This window comes from Gallus gallus, chromosome 7, assembly GCF_016699485.2.
Source record: "Gallus gallus isolate bGalGal1 chromosome 7, bGalGal1.mat.broiler.GRCg7b, whole genome shotgun sequence".
NCBI classification, from domain to species: domain Eukaryota; kingdom Metazoa; phylum Chordata; class Aves; order Galliformes; family Phasianidae; genus Gallus; species Gallus gallus.
In genome coordinates, this window is record NC_052538.1 from 30222347 (window position 1) to 30247519 (window position 25173).

General features: G+C 37.1%; 1 protein-coding gene, 1 long non-coding RNA gene and 1 other non-coding gene across 20 annotated transcripts in view; 2 read left to right on the plus strand and 1 right to left on the minus strand.

Moving 5' to 3' along the window:
* R3HDM1 (R3H domain containing 1) overlaps positions 1 to 24350 on the plus strand; it is a 68895-nt gene extending 44545 nt beyond the window's left edge. For 8 of the 18 annotated variants that reach the window (XM_046944130.1, XM_046944132.1, XM_046944131.1 and 5 more), the window contains 18 exons: positions 469 to 506; positions 589 to 639; positions 772 to 998; positions 3466 to 3720; positions 6228 to 6382; positions 6997 to 7098; positions 9600 to 9860; positions 10398 to 10518; positions 13880 to 14034; positions 14272 to 14420; positions 16428 to 16531; positions 16873 to 16929; positions 17033 to 17197; positions 20123 to 20292; positions 20492 to 20642; positions 21754 to 21836; positions 22530 to 22614; positions 22943 to 24350. In XM_046944130.1, coding sequence (XP_046800086.1) covers positions 469 to 506; positions 589 to 639; positions 772 to 998; positions 3466 to 3720; positions 6228 to 6382; positions 6997 to 7098; positions 9600 to 9860; positions 10398 to 10518; positions 13880 to 14034; positions 14272 to 14420; positions 16428 to 16531; positions 16873 to 16929; positions 17033 to 17197; positions 20123 to 20292; positions 20492 to 20642; positions 21754 to 21836; positions 22530 to 22614; positions 22943 to 23310 — 2697 coding nt within the window. In that variant the 3' untranslated portion in view covers positions 23311 to 24350. The remainder of the gene's footprint in view (positions 1 to 468; positions 507 to 588; positions 640 to 771; positions 999 to 3465; positions 3721 to 6227; positions 6383 to 6996; positions 7099 to 9599; positions 9861 to 10397; positions 10519 to 13879; positions 14035 to 14271; positions 14421 to 16427; positions 16532 to 16872; positions 16930 to 17032; positions 17198 to 20122; positions 20293 to 20491; positions 20643 to 21753; positions 21837 to 22529; positions 22615 to 22942) is intronic. The other 10 variants (XM_046944140.1, XM_046944142.1, XM_046944135.1 and 7 more) reach the window with 9 other exon arrangements.
* Positions 1 to 25173, minus strand: part of LOC107053863 — a 45828-nt gene that overhangs the window by 15873 nt on the left and 4782 nt on the right. The window lies entirely within an intron of this gene.
* MIR128-1 (microRNA 128-1) lies at positions 11303 to 11384 on the plus strand. Its single transcript, NR_031441.1, has one exon. It is a non-coding gene; the product is annotated as a microRNA 128-1 (primary transcript).

A 25173-nucleotide genomic window follows, 5' to 3' on the forward strand; every position in this document is an offset into this window, starting at 1 on the left:
CTTTTTCACCTTTTACTGTATGTGTGCCTATATCTGATGAATTCAGTCCAGTTATTGCAGTAGCCAGTGGTGTTACTATACACTTTCCAGCAGAGAAAAAGGCAACCGAGATATTGCTAACAGACCTACGCAGTCACATCAGCTGGATGTTGCATGGAGGAAAGGCCTAATTCAAGGAATTGCAGCTTCAGAAAAACACTGATATAAATGAATTGATCAGCCCTATTCTAAAGTCAACTTTAATTTCCTACAGATAGGTCTTTTTATACTGGCTTTTCTTCCCCTCATAATATAGAAATTACTCACCAAAGAGGTTACATTTTCAGGCAGTTTTATGTATAAAGAAAGCTGTCACAGCTCATAGCTAGCGGAAAAGATTTTGAATTGCAATTTGTTTTGTTACTGTGCCATAATAGGGGTTCTGGATGCCATTAATACTTAGTTCTACGCTTTTTTTTTGCCACTCAGTCCCTGTGTTCCCAAGAGAATTATTTCACCGATAAAAGGTAAGTACATTTGCATTTCAATTCTGTCTCACTTTTCTATTTTCTTAATAAATATTAAGCTATCTTATTAAAATGCCAACAGAATCCAGGAGGAAGAAACTAATAGTACACAACAAAGACGACAGATATTTAGGTATTTGATGCATTCTCTAAAAATATATTTATATATCCCCAAGTATTCTGCATGCATTTCACCTTTTATTTTCTTCTTTTCCTTTATTTTGCAATTGATGCTTGTGCTAAAATTTTAGTTTATAACTTGCAGAATCAATAAAGAAACATCCGGGAGATCAACCAACAGCCATCAGAGCAGTACTGAGAACGAGCTGAAGTATTGTGAACCCCGTCCCTGGAGCAGCACTGACTCCGATAGTTCCATCCGCAGTCTGAAGCCAGCTGTAACAAAGGCCAGCAGCTTCAGTGGGATCTCAGTTCTGACAAGAGGAGATAGCTCTGGAAGCAGCAAAAGCACAGGCAGGCTATCTGAGACAGGTATTACAAAATCTCCACATGGTTACCTAGCAGTGAAGTACCTGCTGGTTTGATATTTGACGTATATTGTAGATGTGTGCTAAGGAGAGGCCTTGGTCATGTAGGTGCTCCATGCACATAGCTCCCTCTGCTCACAGTGGGTGCTGCATGCATAGAATGACTACTGACCAAGGCCTTTAGTAAGTAAGTGCCTTGGAGAACTAGAATTCAGGTTACAAATTAAATGAAGACTTTTGACTTAGGAAGTTGAACTTAAAGCCATCAGTAATTAAGTTTTAATCTAAATACATTACAAAGTTAAAAAGAATTTGAGGGTACTTAGCAACGTGTACTTAATACCAAATCAAAATGTATTTGAAGTTCAACTCTAGTTTTGTCACAGCAAAGCTGCTTTGTACAGTCTTAGGAATCTGAGCTGCTATCCTGCTAGCATAATACAGCATAAAAACCTATAAATCATTGTTTGTTCTGATCAGTACCATTGCCAGGATTTAAATACTTTAAAAGTTTACTTAATTTTAGAATGCTAAAAAAGCAAACAAAACAAAAAAACAGAACAGTGGAACAAAGTGTAGTGTTTAATTGTAAGATTCAGAAATTCTGGGAAAAAAGGATAATTTTTTTTTTAAGCCTTTGGGTTTCAAAGGTTGTGCTCTGTGTAACTAATATCAAAACAAAATCGCAGAAAATAAGGATATAATTCTTCTGTGAATCAAAAGTGACATTTAGTAAATATTTTTATTCCAAATGGTAAATAAATTTGATATAAGAGAGAATCTCAGCTGTGCACAATTTTGAGTCTTGAAGTAGATGGGTGGGTTACAGATGTGCTACTTTGAAGTTGGAAGTAGAAATCAGAGAAGAAGAATGTTACCGCTCATCTGTGTTGCAGTTGGCCTTCCTGTCATTTATAAAAGCTGTTTCTAAGGAGAATTTGTGAAATTTTTTTACTTTCTCTGAAACTTCCACTACATTGTAGGTATACTACCACACCTTTAATGCAGGAAGTAGTTTGTTTTTTTCCATTGTGTGTGAAAAATATGTTCCAAGAGTACTTCTACATTTGTTTAGAAACTGAAATCACATACATTCTCAGAAACCTAAACATTAATTGCAAGAAAAAATGTTCATCTTTTGATTAAGGATGTAATTGGCTTTAACTATGATGACTTCAGGCTAATTTCTCTACATAATGTAGAAGTGGTTACCTTTGTTAAGAAATCTAAACAAAGTAACTCTGGGAAAATCGAATTATTTTGCACAATTTACAGATTTTAGCTTTGTATTTCACTCTAGCAAAAGGAAAAAAAAAAGCTAACAGCATCAGCAAATGCCTGCAGCTGTACTAATTTTTCATACTAACAAATGAAAAGCTTACACTTAAAATGCTTTGTGAAGGACAATAAGGTGACTTTAAAAGGTAGATATGTTTTACCCCATCTTCTAGATTGTATAGAGGCTGCTAATAAGAGCTATTACATTTAAACTTCCGTATTCTAAGTCCTGTAAATGTTATAGCAAAGTCTTAATTAAAAGTATGCTGGATTGTACGCCTAGAGGTCTCTAGGAAACAGTGCAGTTCTATAGACCATTCCACATTGGACTTCTGGAAAATTGCTCTTGTCAGCATGCATTAGCTTTCCGAAAGCTCAGGGTCTGGTTCTCCACTGCCTTGCAATATTTATAGCCATTCACAATTGTAAAATAATTGCTTTCACTAAGCTATTTTGTATTCTTTTTGAACTTCAAATATGGTATTTTTAAACCTGAATTAGTCTTATTACCTCATTTTTCTTCTAGCTGCATTTTTTATTTCAGCCTTAAAATTGCCAGGGGAGAGGGGAGGTTGGTAAGAGTGTGTTGGGATTTTTAGTATTCTGCAATTTGTCCATCAGGTGAGACAGATCTCAGCCAAGTAGTAGCCACAAAAAAGTAGTCGTTCCTTGCATGCAGGCTGTGTCTATAGAGCATGTAATGTAAGTAGTGTATCTGAAGGGACATGTGGCTGAATGGACCTGAGTTATCCAATGGCCTGCATGTATACAATAGCTGTCATCTGTGTGTGCATAGCTGGTGTATCTAAACCCTTGAGTACATCAATATGTATGCATGCATCTTTTTGGAATGTGTGAGCAATCAGTTATAAGAACTGTGGGAGAACTGCAGTGCAGTGCATGTGCATGTATACAGATGTATTTTCTGACCAGAAATCAGATCTAGAGATGGATGAAGTGCAAAGCAGTGCTGAATTGACCCTTGGTTTACCGAAAGAATCTTACAATGGTATTCCAGGGGAGATGAATGAACGTTTCATTGGCAATGCCACTGTTTAATTATGTGCTTATGCTTAGCTTTAAGGGTAAGCATTTAAAAGCGTGTATATATATATATATATATTATGTATCTATAAGTGAGCATGATGTTTCTGTCTTTAGGTAAAAACAATTTCTCATTACTCCTTTCCTAGGTTCAGAGTCTTCTAGTAGTGTAGGGTCATCCACGAGTTCTCTTTCTCACACCCAGCAGCCTCTTCCAGTGCCAGCTCTAAGCCAGCCTTCTCATGGCACGCCTGCCGTCTATCCAACTGTCAGCACTAGTAACTCTCTTTCCTTTGATGGTGGCATAAATGGGCAAGTGGCACCTACTAGCACTAGCTTCTTTTTGCTTCCCTTGGAAGCGACAGGCATTCCACCTGGCAGTATTCTGATCAACCCTCAAACAGGTTGGTATCTGCTCGTGGGTGTTCTTGTTACAGTTGAGAACTCGGACAAAAATATGCAAGTGTTTATATAAGAGTTAATTTCAGTTTTGTCCTTTCTTTTTATTTTTTGGCGTTCATGTTTGTTCACTGCATGCAATTTAAAAAGCATGACTTTTATATAAAAGGGATAAGTAAGCTCGCTTTGGATTTTGCTAAAAGTTTTAATTTATAGGTTTAATGTATTGTAATGGTGACTAGTACAAAATACGTGAATATGTCATTTATTATCTAGAATACAGAATAAGTGGAGAGGGAAAAGTCTTTTTCAATGCTAATATGAAACGGTTTAACTGAAGGAAGAGCTCCCAAGCAAGTATTCGCATTGACTTGAAAGAGTTCCTTGTCCTTTGTTTTGCACATTATGATAAACGTTCTTATTTCTGTGAACTCATGGCACTCAATACAAGAGACAGAAATAAGGATGGATTGTATGCTATTTTTAACCCTCTGTTTCAATTTAAAACAAGATCAAGTTGATGTTGGTATATTTGGCCAATATTTATATTTTTTCTAAGTAGGAGAATGAAACTTCATCATGTAGATGCAGAGATGTGTCACTTCTTGCCTGGTTTAAAAAACAAACAAACTAACTAAAAATCCAACCTTTTGCTTGCTTGCAGAAGTTAAGAAACACTGAAGATTAGATTTTACCTTTTCTGTGCAACACAGATTATATTTTACTTTTTGTATACACATTCCTTTCCTTTCTGGATGAGGAAATACTTCATAATGCATTTCTTGTCATTCTCTAGATAGACTTAATTATACATGAACATAATTGCATGCATTTTTGTAAAAACTGATTTTTTTCTCATTGCTGTTGTTAAAGTAATCACTTATTAAATTATTTCTCTCACATAGCTAAATAATTTTCTTCGATATCAATCAGTTGCTGTTCTGTATACAAAACTAGAAAACTATTTGATTAATGGATCTATACCTAAAGCTTCTCTTAACTAAATCCCTCTAAAGCATAGCTAATGCTGGTCCTGATAGAATTTGGTTACAGCTGACTGTAGCAGCTGATTTTTCCAGGCAGCCATTTCATTTCGAGGAGGAAGTGTTTGCTATCTCAGGTATAGATTCTGGACACAGCACTGTTAACTTTGCTTCTAGGCATAATGGGACCTCTGCACATCTTACATGTGAATTTTGCATTGTGACGTTGGTCACCTGAGCACAGGCATGGCCGTTTGTGATCAAATTTTGCTAGGAAAGCAAAGATGTCTAGCATTTGTAGGCATTTGTGTGCTCTTTGCAGTAAATGTGAAGGATATTGGCTCGTTTTTCACATTACGAGTTTATAGTGTGACCATACTAAAATCTTTAGAGTTGCAGTAAACAAAACAGATAAGTGCAGACATTGGAAGGCTACCATCAGTTTAAAAATAGTGTCATCTTAAACATGATACAGTTTAAGTAGTGGTCTTTGAGTCATCTTCATTTCACTTAGTCTGTGTCAGCATTTTGCATGTGATTAGTTTCACTTGGATCCTCCTGTACGGTTGGTCATTTCCCAGTTACGTTGGTGAGACTTCCACATAGCAGCAGGAAAGGGCAGAGAAAGAAATGATTGTGAAACAGTTGTTCATGTCGTAAGCATTTTTTTTACTCACACTCTCCTCAGAAAAGCAATAGACTTGCAGAATGGACTGTTTGCTCATTAAAACTAGCTGGACTCTCAAGTTGTGATTCTAACTTAAATGTGGGCTCTTGCTGATCTGCTGTTCCTTTGGGTTTTGTTGTGGTTTTTTTTCTTCCCCCAACCTAAGCAACAAAGTTACTGTTTATTTATAATTTACTTTTAAGTTGTTTTTTTTTTTAATGGCATTAATGGGGTGCTTCAATATTGAAGTTGCAAATTATTAAATAGGAGAATAGCATTGCATTATTTCATTGGAAAGCTGAAGGAGTTCATCCATGAGTAGAAGTACTTCAACCTTGTTAGCAGTTATGGGAATATAATTGCTGCTTCTGTTTTGTGTCTATTTTATACAGGTATTTACCTTTCCTCTGTCCTGTGTTTCAGTTGATGTTCAAAACAATTAAAGTTCATTCATTTAATTGCCTTTTAAAAGGTCCTTAAAATACTACTTTAGTAGGATTGTCCTTTATTGCTTCTGCCCTTTTTCAGTCCACGTAATAAAAATAAGTTGACTGGGCTATCAGGGTATGGTAAATGTTTATCTGTGTTCATTAAGTCAACACTGGGTTTCTTTGTCTAATTTAAATATTTATTTACGTGTTTTAGCTGCATGTAGCTTGCCAGTTGACTCACTTTTAGTTATGGCCATTGTAAATGTAGTTGTGGGGATTTGGCATAAATCTGATATGAAACAGTATGACTTTATTTCTAAATGTTATTAATTCATTTTTTCTGCTGTAAATATATTTGTCTTAATTTTCTCCAAACTCGGATAATAGAGCTGTCTGTCTCTGGCTGTGTTTGTTCTTTTTCGACCTTTCAGGTCAGCCATTCCTTAATCCAGATGGCGCTCCAGTTGTGTACAATCCTCCTATGCCTCAGCAACCTGTTAGGACCCAAGTGCCTGGACCTGCACAACAGCCTCCTCTTCCTCCACCACCTCAGCAGCAGCCAGCAGCTAATCACATCCTCTCACAGGTGCACATGTCAAATATATGCTGCTTACGTTGATGGTTGATACTGCTGTACTGCTGTCTCACAAGGGATTAGCAGGTTTGCTCTGTTGACACGTTATAGAAGCAGGAATGGCTGCACAGATATGAGTATATGGAATTTTTCCCCACAGTTCTCAGAACTGTCAGTTCTCCTAATAACTGAACATGGTAGGCAGTCTTTTCTTAAAAATATAGAAAATAAAAAGAAGTAATATGTTTTAATCTGTGGTTGGTAATGGATTGATTCTGTCTTCAGATGCTTTAAATCAACTTCTGTTTAGAATGCATGCCTAGTTCTTATTTTATAATTTCAAAACAATCTCTCTCTAAAAGATATAGTAGATGTTAAATAAAAGCAATCTGCTGACTTATTTCATAGCCAATATAATGTGTAACATAAAACAAATGCCCTCTTGACTGTGATATTGAAAATTACTATCTAGTTCTATGCTGTCTTTCAGCTTAATTTTACAAAAAGTATCCCTCGCCTTTCTGGTAATAACTGGAACACAGTTGCTTTATTGCCCTGTTAGGAAAAAAAACTTTGTTTTCACTTCTGTTATGTTAACCATGTTTATAAACCTGTTATTTCTTCAGCCTATCCGACCTCTACAGCCTTCTTCCCAGCCTGTTCAGTACTCTGCAGTCTCTTATCCACCCCCGCTCCTGCCAGTCTCCTCTACCCAGCAATATTCTGTGGTATTATATCTTCTGTTCATTTCCTTTTTGCGTGGGTTGTTAGTGGAAGCTGACCTTTGCTTGGGTTGTTTGTAAGTGATGTGTGATAGCAGTGTAATGACTGGCTAGCTTTTCAGTCACAGTAAAATATCACCTGAGTAGTGCAAAATAGTTCCCTGTTAATTTCAAGAGAAATGCATACATTTAAGGCTATTCTATATATCTGTATGTAATCATATATATTTTTTTCTATACTAAGAAACAGCTTTTTCAAAGTTTTGTTGGCCAGTCAATACCTTTTGTCTTTTGACTAATGTCTTTCTATCCGTACTTTCTATCCTTGTTGCTTTCTGTCTGCTCTTTCTTCTGCTGACCCCTGATTGCTTTCCAAGGGTCAGCTGTGCTGGGTTCTGTTGAGGTTACTTTTTGAAGCCTCTTTGCCAGAACTCTTAAACAGTTCACCAGCATCCCATGTTTTTAATAGACAGAAGATGGAAATGAAATCCGTTGGTCTCTTGGTAAATATGAGTATTATTTAAGAATCTTATTGCTGAAGCAAAGTGAAGCCTACTGAAGGAGAAACGTTATCTAAAGCAGAATCTCAACTAGGGCCTAGGTAAAAATTGAGGCTTTCCAACTCCCCCAAACTGCTCTACATGTTATATAATAGCTGTGTTGTGATGAATTCAAAGTTTGTGTTTTGTTACTGTTTGCAACATAAATCATGTCATGTAATAACAGATGTTCATTAATCAGAATTCAGTGGCCTGCATATAATTAAAATGATATTATAACCATTACCTGTACTTTATGTGTACAATTCTAAAAGGAATTGCACTTCATTAAGGGTTCTTTCTTTTCAGCAGCATTGTTTTTCATGTCATTTTAGAGTTTGAGCACATGTAAACTGCACTGTGCATAACTTCTCAGTTAATTAAATGAGAATGGTTATTTAACCAATGTGATGCATTGCTTCCAGCAGCAGCTATTTCAGGAGCTAATTCTGTGCTACAATTCGCAATCATTGTTAGACATATGCTTGCTAAAACAAAGAATGAAACTCCTTCCAGGTTTCAAGCCATTTCGTATTCAGGAAGTGAGTTTGAATACCATTTGTGCTGTCAATTTCAAAAATGTATTTCTACTTGATGGCAACTTATGTAACATAGTGAAAAGAATTAATCAACTCTGGTTCATATCTAAACGAATTGTCATCCGTAGTTGGTAGCAGGAAGGTGGGGTTTATCCATGTTTTGACAATAACGTTTCAGTGGTTCATCATTTGTACTGTATGTGTCACGTAGGAGTAACTGACCACATGATGATTTACTTGTATTGATAGCATAATACAAACGTGTGTTGCTGGTTTTTGTCCTTTAGACATTTGGGGAGTTAATATTATGTCATAATTAACTATCAGTATCCTTTCTGAACTAGATGTTGTGAGAAGCAGTATGTAAAGTTCAATGCAGAAAAGCATTATGGTTGTGTTAATAGACCTCATTTCAGACGTGCCATAGGGAAATGTAAATTGTTGACAGAATGAAAACAGGGATGTTCTTAATACAGAGGTATTCCAAATAAAGTTTTACGTGCAAATTCGTGTATCAGACAAATAGTTCCAAGGCTAAAAGTGTAACATGTCATCATAAAATATGAATGTGGATGATCTGTAAAAGACAGAAATTTAGTATTTCTTGATTGCCTCTTATCTTCTTCAGGATGTTGTGAGAGAGGATCGGGCACTTCTGAAATCTTAGAGTTTTTTCACATTTAGAGAGACTGCTTTTTGAAATGTGAAACTTCATGTTTACCAATCAAGACAATACTAGTGATAACTTTTAATTGCTGGGGTGCTGGTAATTTGTTTGATGTTGAATTTCTTGTAAAGAACAAGTGCTTAGGCTTGGTTACAGTAATAGAAGTTTTCAAATGTCACAGGACTTGTGCAGTGCCATCAGTACCATGGTTTCAGATGTAAGTAAAACAGAGATAATAGATAACCTCTAGAATGGTTTTTTGCAGCTGTTGCAAGGATTAGTTTTTTAGCATGAAAATGAGTACATAGTACAACACCAAGTTTGACAAATGTACCTTTTTATCCAGGATTAAAGCCTCATTAACTTAAGCTCTTAAAACCAAAAATTGTTTCTCCAATACGGTCTTTTGCTGTTTTAGCTGGGCTTCTGTGTTTTCATGCAGAATTTGAAGTCCAATCAGAAGAATGTATTTTTGACAATTGAATTCTTGCAGTTAAGTAGATAGAGGCAGATGTAATCCAAAAAAATCAGGTATTTGAAGTGAGTGGAGTCTCTGAATGTGGCTATACTTTCCCACCGTCAGCCCTGAAGGCAGTTCACTACTGTGTTCTTATCATGTCCTTCCCCGTTTTTCTTTGGCTGATGTTGCTCTTGTGCAGTAATTTAAGACATTCCTGTCTGAAATCTTTGGTTTAAGCTATTTGCCTCCTTTTTTTTTTTAAAGTATATCTGAATGTAACTTTTTTTTTTTAATTATTACAGCAAGACAACCTAGGATCACAGTTTAGCCATATGAGTCTTGCCCGTCAGCCACCTGCTGATCCAGCTGAACCTCACGCCACTATGTTCCAGTCCACTGTTGTCCTGCAGCCCCCGCAGCAGTCTGGTTATATCATTGCAGCCGCTCCGCCTCCACCACCTTCTGGCCAGCCGGTTTCTGCTCCAGGCTACTCTCCATCCAGCCACCCTGTCAGCCAGCAGGTCCTTCCACAGCAGGGATATATGCAGCAACCTGTGCCACAGGTACAAGGGCTTTGTTTCCATTCTACTGAAAGCTGTGTTTAGAAACTAATCATGCTGTTCGACCAGTGAGGTTTCTATAAAATCTGCCTACTTATATGTAGTTGGTTTAAAAAACAAACAAAAAAAGCCACCAAAAACATACACTTTGTTATTGGTAGAAATATTTTAAAACTACAAAATGGAAATTGGTCCTGTGATCCTAAATCTGCTTCCCTCCAACCTTCTCTGGGGTTTCACCAATGGTGCTGCATTTTAAAAGTTTCTTCTGGCGTTGGCTGAAATGGCATGCTTAGTCACCAAAGCCTGCTAAAAGCAGTTCTGTGAAATCAGTGCTGATGCAGGGGAATGTAATATTGTGGAATTTTCCTTTCTACAATGGAAGTCCAAGAAATCAGCCATTAAAGAGAGACTTCATATGGAAAAAATTGTTAAAGCATCACTAAAGCATCTTTTTTACCCTGTCATTCTTTTTCTGTTTGTGTTTGCTTTCTATAAATGTGAAGGTACTGAAGCTCTTTAACTGTTGTTTGTCTCTAGATGCCAGCCTGTTATTGTACCCCCAATCAGTATCCGCACTCCAGTCAACAATATCGACCTGTTTCTGTCCATTACAACACACAGCAAAACCAACCATTGGCACAGCCTGGACAGCAGACAGGTTTGTTGAACTTAGTCAGCATTTCATTAGAATACCTTGCATACGTGTTGTCCTCTGCTTTTAAAATTTATTCTGCTGTATGATTTCAAATAGAAGTTCACATATTGGACACAGTGCGCAACTGGAGCAGAACAATTGGAGTCAGTTGTTCATGAAACTGGAGATCTGAGCCGTGACTGTGGCTCATGCTGCTAAGTTATAGGATAATTCTTTAGTCTAAAAGTGAATAATTTATACGACAAAGCAAAAGACTGGTAACTTAGTTACTAAAAAAAATCAGTTGCTTGTAAAATAAGAGAATTAATAACTTGAAATGATGTGAAATTGCAAAGATGTGTCTTAACTGCTGAAAGTTCCAAACAAAAGATACTTCTGTTTTTTAAGTTGCGGTTTAATACAGTATGGAATAAATCATTTTTCTGTCCATTGACTAACAGTATCTGGATATTGACCAGTATATGTAATAACACCTAAAGCTACATCTGAAATGGCTGGGGCTCATTACTGGTGGCTGTGTTTGAGCTGAAAGGCAACATGCTGCTTGGCTAGTGCAGCACTGAGCCCCTCAGACTGGGTCCCTTCCAGCTCCAGATGTTCTGCCTGTCTATATCTGGTCAAGAACAAGAGTGAGCAGATCACGTCTTACAGGGGTTTATTCATTTTATAAAGCGCTTACTAACTATGAAATTATTTTCCAAACACAAATGTGGATAAAAGATGACAGCTTCTGAGAGCATGGCAACTGAAACCACGTTTGGTTTAACATTATGGGATGGCCTGACTTTGAGCTGTTGAATTCGGGGCCGTAACACTGTCTGAGAGGTTTATATTTCTCACAGTGAACCGGTCTCTTTTTCAGCTGCTTCCTGGCTTCCTTTTTAAAGGGGTTTCAGGTGTTAGGTTTTTCACTTCTATTTTAAATGCTTTGTTTGTCCAAATACGTAAACAGGAGGAAACACTCTTTAAGAAAGTAGCATCTCATGTCCTCATAATCACGAGGGCCAAGTTACCATGAGACCTAACCACAGGTTGATTAAAAATCTAAACTGGACTACAGTTACTGTAGGAACATCAACTGAAATTCAACTGGCTTCTGCTACAAAATGGCCAGTGATAAAGCTGCTACAGTTGTAACAGCAGCTGTCTATAGTATTATAGACATATATATTATATATACATATTATATAGACATTATAGTATTATAGGTGTAATAGTTGGTATCAAGCTGTAGTCATCACTTGCTAACCAGGTTATTGTACTTCTGTGTTCTTGCCTGAAAGCCATTTCTCACTCTCAATGTTTCGTTCAGAAAATGTATTCCTATAGTCTGTCTGCTAATGCTTTCATTAGAATACCTGTCAAGGAACGCTTTTTCCAGGAGCTACTATTTTGGAGTATTTCTCTGTTAGGAGACTGTTCACTGTGGCAGGTGTGGGTTTTCTTTTTCTGCTGAGTGCTGTGTTTCTGTCATACCATTTTTGATGCAGAGGTGAAACTGTGATGCTAAAAATAGAATATTCTTTGGGATGCAGTGGGGAACCTTCTTGGCAGTCAATGTCTGTTGTACCAATTCTCTCCACTTGCAAAATTGATTACATCTGTCACTGAAGTGCTAGAAAAAAGTGACAAATGTTCACAGCTACATTACAGTGTCTAAGAAGTAAGGGCTTTGGATTGCAGATGTATTATTGATTGTATCTATCATATATTGCAGCTTTGCATTCTGTTGCTTTTTAGGTGCTGTAGATCATTCTGCAGCAGAATATACTTAAGCATTTTGCTTTTTTACAGATATGAGAGATTTTTGTGTGCAGTTCAAGCTTAGCTATTAAAAACTATAATTACTAGTCTTCATTCAAGCATGCATTGTTCTGAAGTTGTATAGTACTCTGAAAATATGTAGTGTGTTGTTTCTAATGAGCAGTGCTTGTAATTAATCGAACCTTCTTCCCTCTAATTTTCTCAAGTAATATTTGATGATGTTACCAGTCTGTCAGTCTTCATTGTTGCAATCTCTTAAAAGAGACAACCAGCTGAGACTTAATTCACAATGTTTGTTGTACCCTGAATGTATGTAATGAATGAACATCCCTGGGTTTTGTTTTGTGTTAATTGAGTAATTACTTACAAAATAGACCAAGCAATTTTTTAAGCATGGAGACACAAAATCCAAGTGACTTTTTGTGACTATATTTGCTGTATTAATTACAGTTCCATATCAAGCGAGGGAGCATGGGGAATGTCAAGTTTGTTAGAATGTGAATGCACTAGAGTTAAGTACAGACTCTTCTTGCCATCAGTTCATCTGGACAAGCCCTGTTTTGTTACTCTGTTGTAGTCTCTGGCGTTGTCTCAGCCACAGTAATAAATAGGGGTTTTTTGCTGGTACGGTAAGTAGTTAAGCACATCACCTCTAAGATGGAGTAGGGGGGAGAAGAATTTCACTTGTGTTCTGCATGTACTTTGATCATGGTAGCAGTTACCTCCTAAATGCATTAAAAAAAAAAAATGTGGGGCACAATGTGCTGGAGCATAATAAATGCACAGATGCCATTTCCTATTTGGCACTCAGACCTGTGCATTTATTTATTTCTTATCTATTTAGGACAGTTTTGAAAGATAATAGAGGGTACCAGTTAAGTAATAATAAATGGTTGTAGAATCACAACATGGAGGTGAATATCAAAGTCAGGTTTTTCCTTCCCCCTTCCCCCCACCCCCCCAAGGTAACATTAAATATAAAATGTCTTCCATTGTATATGAATGTGACTTTTACATGGAAGATTTCTCTCAGTTCCTAATTGTTTTAGCATTCCATACTTCAGTTTAGAAATGGCCCTTTTGAAAAGGACCTGCATGTGTGTCTTGCAAGGTGTGCTTCAGCCTTGAATCACTGATACTTTTATCTCCGGGGCACCTGAGATGCCATCAGAAGTTACCACAACCAGAATTTCAAAGCTGGTGTACCTCAAACAGCATTATTTATAACAACTGACAACTGATTGTCTCTTAATGTTATCTGGCACGCCTTGTTCAAATGCCTTCTGCTTTCACTAGGCAAATCAAGGTGTTAACACATGTAACTCACTAGAGTATAAACACTGCAAGAGAGCAGTGAGAGCAGCACTGCAGATAGTATGTGAAGTATTTAATGCTGGTGCCAGATGGATGCAAACAAATAAATCTGATAATTTCTAATGTTGGCTTCTTTTTATGTGCATGATAAGTTCAACTCTTACAAAGCTGCCAGATGTAGAAAGCCATTGGAAAATGTCACATATACCTCTTCATATAGGCAACTGTGTATAAAATGTGCTCATATGTAATTATTTCAAAATAACGTTTAAATGTGTAATTTCAGGTTTCCAAGTTTTGCCTAACCAGCAGCAAAACTACCAGGGTTTAGTTGGAGTTCAACAGTCTCAGAATCAAAGTCTAGTCAGTGGCCAACACAACAACGTTGGGAATCAAATTCAAGGTGTGATCGTTCCATATCCTTCAGTGCCATCTTATCAGGTGGGTAACTTACTCAGAGCTCTCCAATCTGTGCATTTGGAGTGATCTATTTTTAATCTAAGTACATTGTTTTGCAGATTTCATCCATTTACAAGTATGTTTCAGAGTGACATGGATAGAAAGTTGAAAAAGTAGTAACAATAACCAAAGACAACTGAAATGTGAAGCAGAAGTTTTAAAGGAGGCAGAAGGAAACACTGTCTGCACAAGGAAGTCTTAATGTGTTCTCAATTTTAGGTTTCGGTGCCTCAAGGTTCCCAGGCAGTGCCCCAGCAGACATTTCAACAGCCTGTAATAATTCCTGGTCAGTCAAATCAAGGATTGCCCACAACAGGAATGCCAGTTTACTACAGTGTCATTCCATCGGGTCAGCAGAATAATTTAAGGTAAGTTTAACTTAGTCATTTGATTTCTCAGCAACGAGGTTTAATTGCCCTGTAGAAACTGACAATATCTGCTATATTACTCTGTGTATTGAAATGTATTTGAAAGGCAGACTTGCAAACGCTTTGTTAGCTATTTATTTTTGCTGTTGTGCAGTTAACTGAAACAACCAGTACTGCTTGTTGAACTGGAAATATACTGTGTCCGTGTTGCTTTCAGCAATTTTTTACTTGTAAGCTCTACATTGTAGTTTTCAGTGTTCCTTTTTTTACACGTGAAACACAAGCATGTCAATAGCAACACCTTTTTGCAGTTATCTTTATTCTCTTTATTTTGAATCTCTGAAATAGATTACTCAGCTTCCTTTTGTCCACATAACTAACAAAGCCTGTTAGCACAAAGCTGACTGTGAAATGAGTATAGGAACCTCCTTGTATATTCAGGCCTTGTTTGATAAATAAATTTGAGTACTTATGATAGAACAGATAATTGAATACCTAAAAGAATTCATTACAATTAATGCTTGTTACATGTGTGTTTCAAAAAACTGGCTTGCAGCTTTTAAACAAGCAGTGGTGGTATGCAGCTTGCTTCATCTATCTGTGAGCACAGAGATTTCAGTATTTATGTTACTACTGCAAGGCTCCATCCAGTTAAATGAATCTGAATTCTTGTTCTTTGTACCCTAAGGTTCTTTTTAACCTTATCTTATTTGGTTACGTTTGAGATTCAGTGGAGTCATAGTTAGACATAACCATAGACTTTTTTATAATAAGCTTTGTTGCTTTATCTCTTCTGTCATTTGCAATGGCCATCCCTTCAAACAGGGTAACTTTTATTTGGTGTTTAGAGCAGACTAGCAGCTTAGGACAGCATCTTGCTTTTATCAGAATAGATGTGTTGCAGCACTTCAACAGAGAACATAGAATACCTTTCTGCAGGAACTGAATGGCCTCAAACCCACAGGTCGTTATTGTAGACTAAAATCAATAGAAAGATGAGAAGATCCGTGAAAGAGTACATCCCGTGCAGATAGAAAGTAATTTGTTTTAGTTTCCACTGAGTTATACCTGTTTCAAAATACAAGCATTTTTAATTTATAATCAAATACTTGATCTCAGGGACAAAGGATGGGAAAAAAAAACTTAAGTAAAGTCATACATGAAAATGCATTCCTAGTGGAGGCTCAACAGGATTACACTTCCTTTATTCTATAGTTTGAAGTTATTTTAAGAAGTCTCATTCCCTCAGGATGTTCGCTTCCTGTTAGTACTGACATGAAGTACCAGATTCTGTGGACACCATTCTCAGGTTGTAGCCCTCCAGCCTGACGGACGTTCTGTCTGTGTTACGATGGAGTTTGGCTGTGTCGGTTACTTAACTGTTTTGCCTCGAATGTCTTGAAAATTAGCTGGCATAAGTAAACTGTCAAAATTATCCTTTTCATATGTATTACAAATAAATGAAAGGCTATTTCTTTGTCTTCTTCCGTGACTGGGTACTTTTTCCCGATCTCCTGTTTGGTAAAGCCGTGCTAAGGCAACCCCTGTAGGTATCTGTCTAAGCTGCCTTACTCTGCACTGAAGTGGATGAGTATGCTCATTCTATGTGCTGAATAAGCTGACTCAGCTGCTTGGGGCCAGCCTCCAGCTGAGAAAACAGCATGTGAGAGCCTTGTGGTGGGTTCCGTGGTGGCTATTTAACTGAGACCTAATTATAGTAAATTAATTCTATACGTCTTTATACCATCTGTTTGCACACGCATCAAAATAAATAAATTACTAGTTTTTTGACATATGCAGCTCATAAGTTATGGCCAATGAACAGACTTGAAACTTCTGCCTTCTGAAGAACAGATTCCTGGGCAGGGGGTAGGTGGGAATGTTACTGATTTGAAATGAGTGCAATCCCAGTAACTTGTAGTATCTTTAGGCAACAAATGCAGTGGTTAGGATTAAATGTGACAAACTTCTGTTAGTCATGTTCTTTTCTCTTTATTATTATTACAGTTCATCAGTAGGATATTTGCAGCCTCCTGGATCAGAGCAGATACAGTTTCCTAGAACATCATCACCGTGTAACTCACAGCAGCTTCAAGGACAGCAATGTGCAGGTTGGGGGACTCAAGCTTTTTTTGGAGCAAGTTTCTAGCCATTGTTACGCAGAGTATTTGTATATTTGTTATTAAGGGATTGATTTAGAATTAAGTATTTTTTTATTTCCTTCTGTATTCTGTGTTTGAAGTTAGATTGGATACAGGTTGACTTCACATCTTAATTTGTTTATCGTTGAAAGCTCTCATTACTTTGCTAGAATTCAGCATTGGACACTACAACGCCCTGCATGTCTGCTTTTGCATTGAGACAGACTTGGAAACAATGTGTTTGCTGCCAAATGACTTTAATCTTTTCCTCCGTGGCTGTGTGGGTCTGAATTTTTTATTTTTTTTTGAAGATCATGAGAAGATGCAAAAAACTGTAAACATCCTGGGCTTGGATAGAGAGGAGAGAGGTAGCCTTTTCAAATGTTGAAAGGGGAAATTAAATACTCCGAAGTATTCTGTTCTCATGTTTGTTTCTTCTGGTAGCCTTATTTACTGCCTTTACTTCCATAGTTTATAACAACCATTCAAGTCAGAAGCCATCACCTCCTACATTATTGTCACCTTCATCAAAGTCAAAGCCGCAACAGGCTGCTTCCATTTTGCACTACAGCATAGTGTCTCCACCCTCATGTAAAAGTTCACCCACTGGTCTTTCCATCATGCAGCCAATAAAAGGTATATTTCATTGGGATTTTTGTCTAAGCCATTCTGTCTAGAAATTATCAGATTGATTTCACGGCTACTTGCTAGAACAATTGTGACTTGAGTGCTGTCTCTGCAAATACTTTTCCATAATTCTTCATCTGAATTACTGTCATTGTAACTTAAAAAATGATCATATTGAATCTAAATGAAACAACAGCCAACTTTACATGAGCAGCCTGGAGGCAGCCTTCTTAACAGAGAAGAATATTGCTTAGCAGAAGTTCTTAAATCAGGTTTGGAATGTTTTGCTCTATAAAATATTAAGGTAATTTTTTTTTAAAAGGCCTATATATAGCAGCCTCAATGCAGTATGAAAACAGTAGTGACATAGAGCTTGTCATATCCTTGAAACATTTATAAATATTGATATCCAGACACTTAAAATCTCTGCATTTCCAGCCACAATTATAAAATTGATGAGCTGGTCAGGAAATTAAGTGCATCAGGGTTAGCCTCCAAACCAGTGATTTATAGATCAATCCTTTAATCATAGTCAGTACTACTGTCCTTATTTTACTGAAAGGGAATTTGATGCATGAGAGGTTCTGTTGGCAATAAAAAGAAAAAAGGAGGGGGGATGTAATTTCTAACATTGCTATCAGTATTTTGCAAGCAATAGCTGGAACAACTAGGTCAATGACCTAGATTCCACTACAGATGAGATGTCTCTTATGACCTGTTATCTTTAAAGATATTTTTAGAGACTGTTCATTAGTAACTGTGCAAGTGGCATGATAGCTGGATCAGCAGTGTATTTTAGTTCACAGGCATTTTTAGTTTTCTTGGATGTAATTCTTAAAAACAGCCATTTCCAGATGTCCAAAATTGGTCTAGCACTGATTTGTTCTACCCTTATCCTGGTAGTTCTGGTTTTGTGCCGTTTTGAAGGTCTGATTCAAACCTGTTAAACTGTCATTTAAACAAGGTTGGGGAAGGTGATAGCCTTCTAAATACTGAGAGAATAAAGAAAAGCATGCACTTGAGCAACAGCAATACTGAGATGATACCCTGAGGAATCATCTCAAGGCAAGGACGCTGAGGACATACATAGGCAGGCAGCTGTGTGTTTCTCCCCTTGAAAAATTTGAAGGGGAACAGCTCAGTCTGGGAGCCTTTCAAGGATTTCTCCTGGGTTTGTCTTTTAATGCTTTTTGATAGCTGAATATCTGCATCTGACTTTTGCCTTCTATGACGCTTGATTTCAAGCATACTTGTTATAGGAAAAGAGTTCCATTTATTCTCACTTACTCAAATGCTGTGAAACTTGTAGGAGAAAACTGCATTTGAGGTTCTACAGTTTTCTTTTGTAGTTTACATAGAACTTTCAGCGTGTGACATTTGTCAAGCAATAATGGCATAGGTTATTTCCTTGGGAGTTCTTATCTCACAGAACAGAGATGACAGAAGTTACGTGCCAAGCACTGTAGAAATTATAAAGCAGTAAAATGTAAATATAACATTTATAAAATGTATAAATATATGCATAATTAATAAAATGAAACCAGTCTTGTTGTGTGAAAGGTAGTGTGTATATTGGCTTTTGCCTCTTTGCCTCAAGTTTGTCTATAGAGATTACAGAGGCCTTGCCACTTGGCAACTTGCTGTGTGTTATTCTGATTATATAGCAGCAATCCATGAGCAGAAGTCCGTTTTATTTTGCTGCGCAACAGGATAGAAATATTCACCATGTGGCTTTTACAAGGCAGAGCAGGGATACTCAAATTTCTGTCCTCCACTAAAGTTGGCAAGGTAATCTGATGATTACATTTCAGTCTGTGGCGCATAGGTAGAACTTTTTGCCATTTAAAAAATTTGGGAAGGAAGCATAGATGTGAAAGCATTGCTATTATCACATTGTTTTGATAAAAATCAATACAGTAAATATTTCATAATACAGTTTAGAAGGGCTAATACAGTTCTAATGTTAAGAGCTTGTTACTCTACATTGTATGGTTTGCATTTCCAAGGAATCAGATTGTTTCTTTTTGGAATGCGGGGGTAGTGAATACAGTAGCCCATTTTAGGAAGATATAGGAGCAGTGCATTTTGTTATCTGATTCACTTTTCCAAACTGATGGTATGGTGGAGGTAATGAATTGAGAAGCTTGTGGACTGCCTGTTTGAAGCTGGATGATTAAATGGCATTCAAACGGTGTATTTTAACCATGGCTTGTGAGAAACTATGTAAACAGAACATAAAAGAAAGAAGGATATTGCAAACAGCCATTTTCAAGTAAATAGGACATAATATAAATTACCTGGAATGGGGGAAGAACAACTAATCTCTCAGAAAACTCGCATCACAACTCTTTACACAAAACCATATGGAACAGTGTTGGCTGTTTGGCTGTTCTCCCCTAACTGGAATTTCTGCAGCTACCACAGCAGCTAAGTGGTTCTGGCAGTGTGGAACAAACTACACTCCCTGCTCAGAAAAGCAATCCCAGACTTGTAGGATCAGTTATAAAATGTGTGAATGAATAAACCGTTGCTTTGGACTAAAGACCAGTTCCAGATCTTTCTAATGTATGGCACCATATCAAAGAGAACATTACTCTGACAGTAACTACAGTAAATGCAGAATACTGCTAACTATTGTTAAACAGAATTTCTTTTTAAAAATATTCCCAATAATGAGTTTCAGGGGTTCTGTTTATCTTCTGTAGTTCAGGGAAACCTTCTCTTAAGCTAATCTAGTGCGGATTTATTTGATAGTGGAAATACAATTGTACAGAATATCCTGTCCTAGTTTTCTAGAAATGAGCAGCTTATTTAGCAGGATGTCGTTAGCGTTGTTTCCTTTTTTTTTTTTTTTTAATTCATGTCTTTTCTCCTAAAATTAAAATTGAAATTGATGATGAACTAACTGTATCCTACCCATTTCTTGCCATGTAGCAGTAGCAGCACCACCAGGTGGAGGAGTAGTAATGATGCAGCTAAATATACCTAACAACCCTCAGCCTCGGAACCATTCACCTCCACAGTGGAAACAGAATAAATATTACTGTGATCATCAAAGGGGGCAGAAGTCCACAGAACTTAGCACTTTAGACAGTGCTGCTCAGGTATGAGTTTTCTGTTTTATTTTCAGCATGACTTATTTGCATAAGTTGCATTTTTGCATTGTTGTGGTTTTTTTTCCCAAAAGTTCTTTTTTGGAATAAAATCTATTCTGATAGTACTTTTGTTTCCAGTGTTGGAATGCTTGTAATTTAGCTTGTTCAACTGGATACCTTTTTAAATACACGCTTGTTGTTTATCCAGTTGCAGCATAGTCCTCAACTAGGTAGTCCTGTCACCTCGCCAGCCCAATCACCAGCACCAGCCCAGCTGTCAAACCTCAAGAACATCCGTCCCACGTTAACACCTCTTTCTATTGTGCCCCAGTTTTCTAGAACTTTCATCCCTGGACAAGGTATATTTTTGGTTAACCAGAATGTGTGTGTGTTGTTTTGTTGTTTTGTTGGTTTTTTTTTCATGCATCTTAAAAGACATTAAGGATTTTCTGACAAACTGTGGCTCACTTCAGTAGTAATCTTACTGAAGGAAGATCAACAAAGCTATCCGCTAGCTCATCTTAATGCATTTTATACTTATGTTATCTTTCAGGGATAAGGGTATAGAACTGTAATTTTAAGATGAATGTTCTGCCAAAACCCTTTTCTTCATTGATGAATGCATTGAATCAAACCACTGCTAAGTGTGAATTCTTCATTTCTTTTAGAAAAACTGGTATGATAGCAGAAAAACTCCCTTGTAGAATAATTTCATTCCTCTTCTGCCATGTTATCAGGAAAAAAAAAAAAAAAAACAGAAAATAGGAAATTTTCATTATGATGTGAAAGTCTGAAAACAAACAAGAAGTCCTTTGGCAGTGACCAAAGATGTCCTGGTGTGTAGTTCCAAAACTGAAAATCGATGGATCTATTTTGTAGAAAAATTGCATTAGTAAAGCAAGGCTTAGAGGAAATGCTGCTGTGTCTTCTTTATTGATACAAGAAACTTTATTTGCTTTTGTTTGCCTTTGTCCTGTCTGCTGCACAACCTTTACATCATTGCTTGGTATTCCATCGTAAAAATTCCAAGTTGCCTGTTGCAAAATATGTCTCTCAACTTCTTTAATCTTCTGTGATTGTTAAAAAAAATTGTTTGGTAGTCCCTGGAATAAATAGGAATATGAAGACATACCTGGCACTCACCAGGGATACAATAATGGAAATGGTTAAATTAGTACACCGAGAAGTCCTTTATTAAGGTCATTTTCAGGTGACACCGCAGCAAATAATGTTGGTGCGTTTTTTCAGCATAACTCTTAAATGCAAGAAAGCCTTGGGCTTGTACCTTTTCACCCTGTGATCAGTATGCGACTTCATCACATTAAATCTTATTTTCCTAGCTTAGCCAAATACACTGCATTGTGCATACTCATTCTGCTTTCTCCTATATAAGATATACACAAAAACTCTAAATTGTGTTACAATATTTTGGGGGCAGGGGGGACCCTTCTAATTACCTTTCTCTTTAAGGAGATGCCAGATACCCATTGCTCGGCCAGCCCCTGCAATACAATCCACCATCTTTATTACGTGGACAAGTAGCAAGCCAACAGGTACTAAAGAGAACACTCTCCTGGCAGCATAGAAGAAAGCAATTTAGGACTGCAATTATAATAGCCGTGAATAGGGACTTACATTGTTGCATTAGAAAAGTGATTGATTGGAAAGCACTTGCTTTCTAGTAACTGTTTTATTCTTTGTTGATGTATTCTTCATCTTTGATGGTGTTCTTATGGTAGAAGTAATGAGAAGCATTATTCTGAAACGTAACTTGTCGTTTGAACTGAAACTTCAACCCATGAAAGAAGCTGCAAGGCACAGTGTAGAATATGGATTCTCCTGGAAGCAGTTAGGCAGCAGTTCTAAAAATGAGTTCTAAAAAAAATTTTGCTTAAAAGGATTTTGAGTAACAATTTTTAAAAAATAGGAAATACAGGTATTCCTAAGCAAAAAGTGGTTTTGTTTCTTACAAGAAAAGAAAATATTGTGTTGGCAAAACGGTATTTACTGATGGGGAGAGACTTAAACCCTCCACTCCTACCTTGCTCAATTGTACCAGAGATCGGCCAGAAGATGTGATGGGTTTGGGGGTTGGTGGTTTATTTTTTTCTGAGGAGTTTTAAGGTGATGGTTTTCATCATCTCCTTCCTTCCTTCTGAAGTCAAGGATTTACACTGAGGTAATGCAGAACTTTTAAGATACGATGCCTTGTCATTAAAGCACGTCATTTATATTCATCTCTCTAGTGTCAGCCTGGAAACAGACATGGAAACAGGGGAAAGAAACCAGCAAAGAAGGCTGCTTCAGCAGATCTTGGTGCAGGAGAGCCAGGTATAGAACTTAGCCAGGTGATGTATGAGAGCAAAGCAAGTCAGATGGTACGGTCAGTTCATGAATCTACTGCAAAATTCAGCACTGATTCCCTGCCTTGCTCTCTTAAGGAGCCTATTTGTAATCTCAGCTTTTATTTGTACACTTGCAGCTGTAAGCAGTGCTAAATGTCAGAGAAGCATTGCCTTCTACCAGCAACAGAATGCCATTGTAGTAGCCTGTAATATCAGCCAACTGGAGATACGAGGATGAAATAACTCATTCTCCACTGTTTGATGCATCTTTAAGTACAACAACAAATTTTGATTCGATATTTTTCTTGTTTCAGTTGTGGGAAAAGTTCTAGAAATAACGGAACTGCCAGAAGGTATCACTCGTATGGAAGCAGAAAAACTATTTGGAGAACTTTTAAAAGTGGGTGCCAAGATCCGGTGGCTGAGGGATTCACAGTGTCTACAAACACAGCAGCAGCACCACCGGCGTTACTGTGGCAGCGGAGATAGTAATGTGAACACTGAGCCATGCAAATCTACTGACTTGGCCTCCACTTACACGGTTCTAGCTATGTTCCCTACAATGTCGGCTGCTCAGAACGCATTGAAGAAACAAAGTAGTACCTCAGTTAACAAGTTCAGGCTGAGAACAAGCAAGAAGCACTACGACTTTCATATCCTGGAAAGGGCTAGTTCTCAGTAGCAGTTTCATCGATGGACACTCAGCCTTTACTACTTCCATGTCCTCCTCTCCTTGATCGGCTTAATGTTGTGGGGTTTCTGTTCTTTTCACAGAGATTCCTGGGATGTTTTGTCATAAGTGACATTAGCCATTGAAGAATAACCCAGTGATCCAGCACGATGAAAAAGTTAATTCCAGACAAGAGCAAGAAAACATCTTTGAGAAAGGCAGCTTTCTATACAGAATGCCACTGAAATGCCCCCTACTTTTATAATAGTTTTGTTTTATATTTTTGACTTCTTGTATCAGATCCAAAGTTCTATTGTACAGCAAACGTTCATAAAAGCCCACATTCAGATTTGTACTTTATAATCCCTGTTCACTGCCAGCACACAGCTGTCCATTCCAAAGCAGGAACCTGAGGATTGGTGTAGGGGAAAAAGAGAACCATTTTCAAAGAATTACGCTCATTTTCTAGTGAACTGCCCAACATATTCAGATGAACCTGTTCCCTGTCCCTTGCATTTTTTGTTTTTTTAAAGAAAAGAAATATATAATTTTAGTAACTAGTTAATTCCTTAGATGGTTGTTTTCTTTTGAGATTCATTCAAGCGATGTCAAAAGAAATTACAAGTTCATTGTACCCTTCGAGGATTCGCTTTGATCCAACGAGTTGAATAAGTATTTAAAGGGGAATATGAATAGATTACAAAGAATGTTCACTGAATCACATTTTAATATTTCTTTTTAGCAAAAAGGTGAAGAAACTAAAATGTATCTTCACAAGTGACAAAATGTTTGCACTTTAATTGTGTTCCCACCAGTATGAATCTCTTTCTCTTTCTTTTCACGCTAAAATAATTGTGTTTGATAAGAGCTGGAAACCTTTTTAATGGTTTAAGTTGTCATCATTTGCAGATACTCACTGGACATCAAAAGACTCATTGCACATAAAAATGAAACAAACATTTTTTTTCAATTTGTGTAATTTGCAAGGCTGTACAATGTGTGCTGATGCAAGCCTTTTTCAGTTCAAGAAAATAAATGTTTACAAACACAAACTTTTTCGGTGCACTTGTTTAAACTTCTAGGAGCCTTCTGAAACCTGGATGAACACACTGATGGTTTGGATCCCTATACATGTGAGAAAATAACTTGAAAATAACTACTACTGTAATTTTTTTAAACTACAATCTCTCTTCCTCTTCTTAAAGCATTTATTTACATCTTCCCCATTTTTTTTAAGCGTTTCCCCCATACAAGTGAAAATAGAATAAATCAGAGACTTTAAGGGCTGTCCGTTTTGTGGTTTTTCTCTTGTAGCACAGGTGTTGACTTGCTGTGTAGATAAATAACAACCTGTTTCCTTCCTTTAAGGGCACAGCTTTGTAAAACATGCATTTTTAATTCCTCTAAGTGGAGACTCAAGGTAAATGTTACATTTAAAAACATTTTACAGTGGTTAAGTAAAGAATTTTGGTGCCTAATTTTTTCCTCATTTCAGAAATTCTACCACTGAACAACTAAACATCAATGTGTGAAGAAGCAAGAACTGTCCTCTGCATGTTTAGTTTTTAAATCATTTGTGTGATTAATCAAAGTATACAGAAGAGAATTGGTCTGTCTGGGGATGAGATAGCCTAATGAATTAAGCATGTGGGACCTGGCTCTGCCAAAGGCTGTAATGACATGTATTTACATGACTAAGGGTAAACTTCCCCTCTGGATGTCTCCTACGGCAGAAGGAGAATGTTCAGCTTTAAGCCCCAGCCAAAATACACATCTACTTAACAGTAGGACCACTTTGCTCAAAAGATGGCTGCTTCTTGGCATTCCAGTACATCTGCTGCTAGCTGAATTAACAGCCATACCTGAGAGGATATC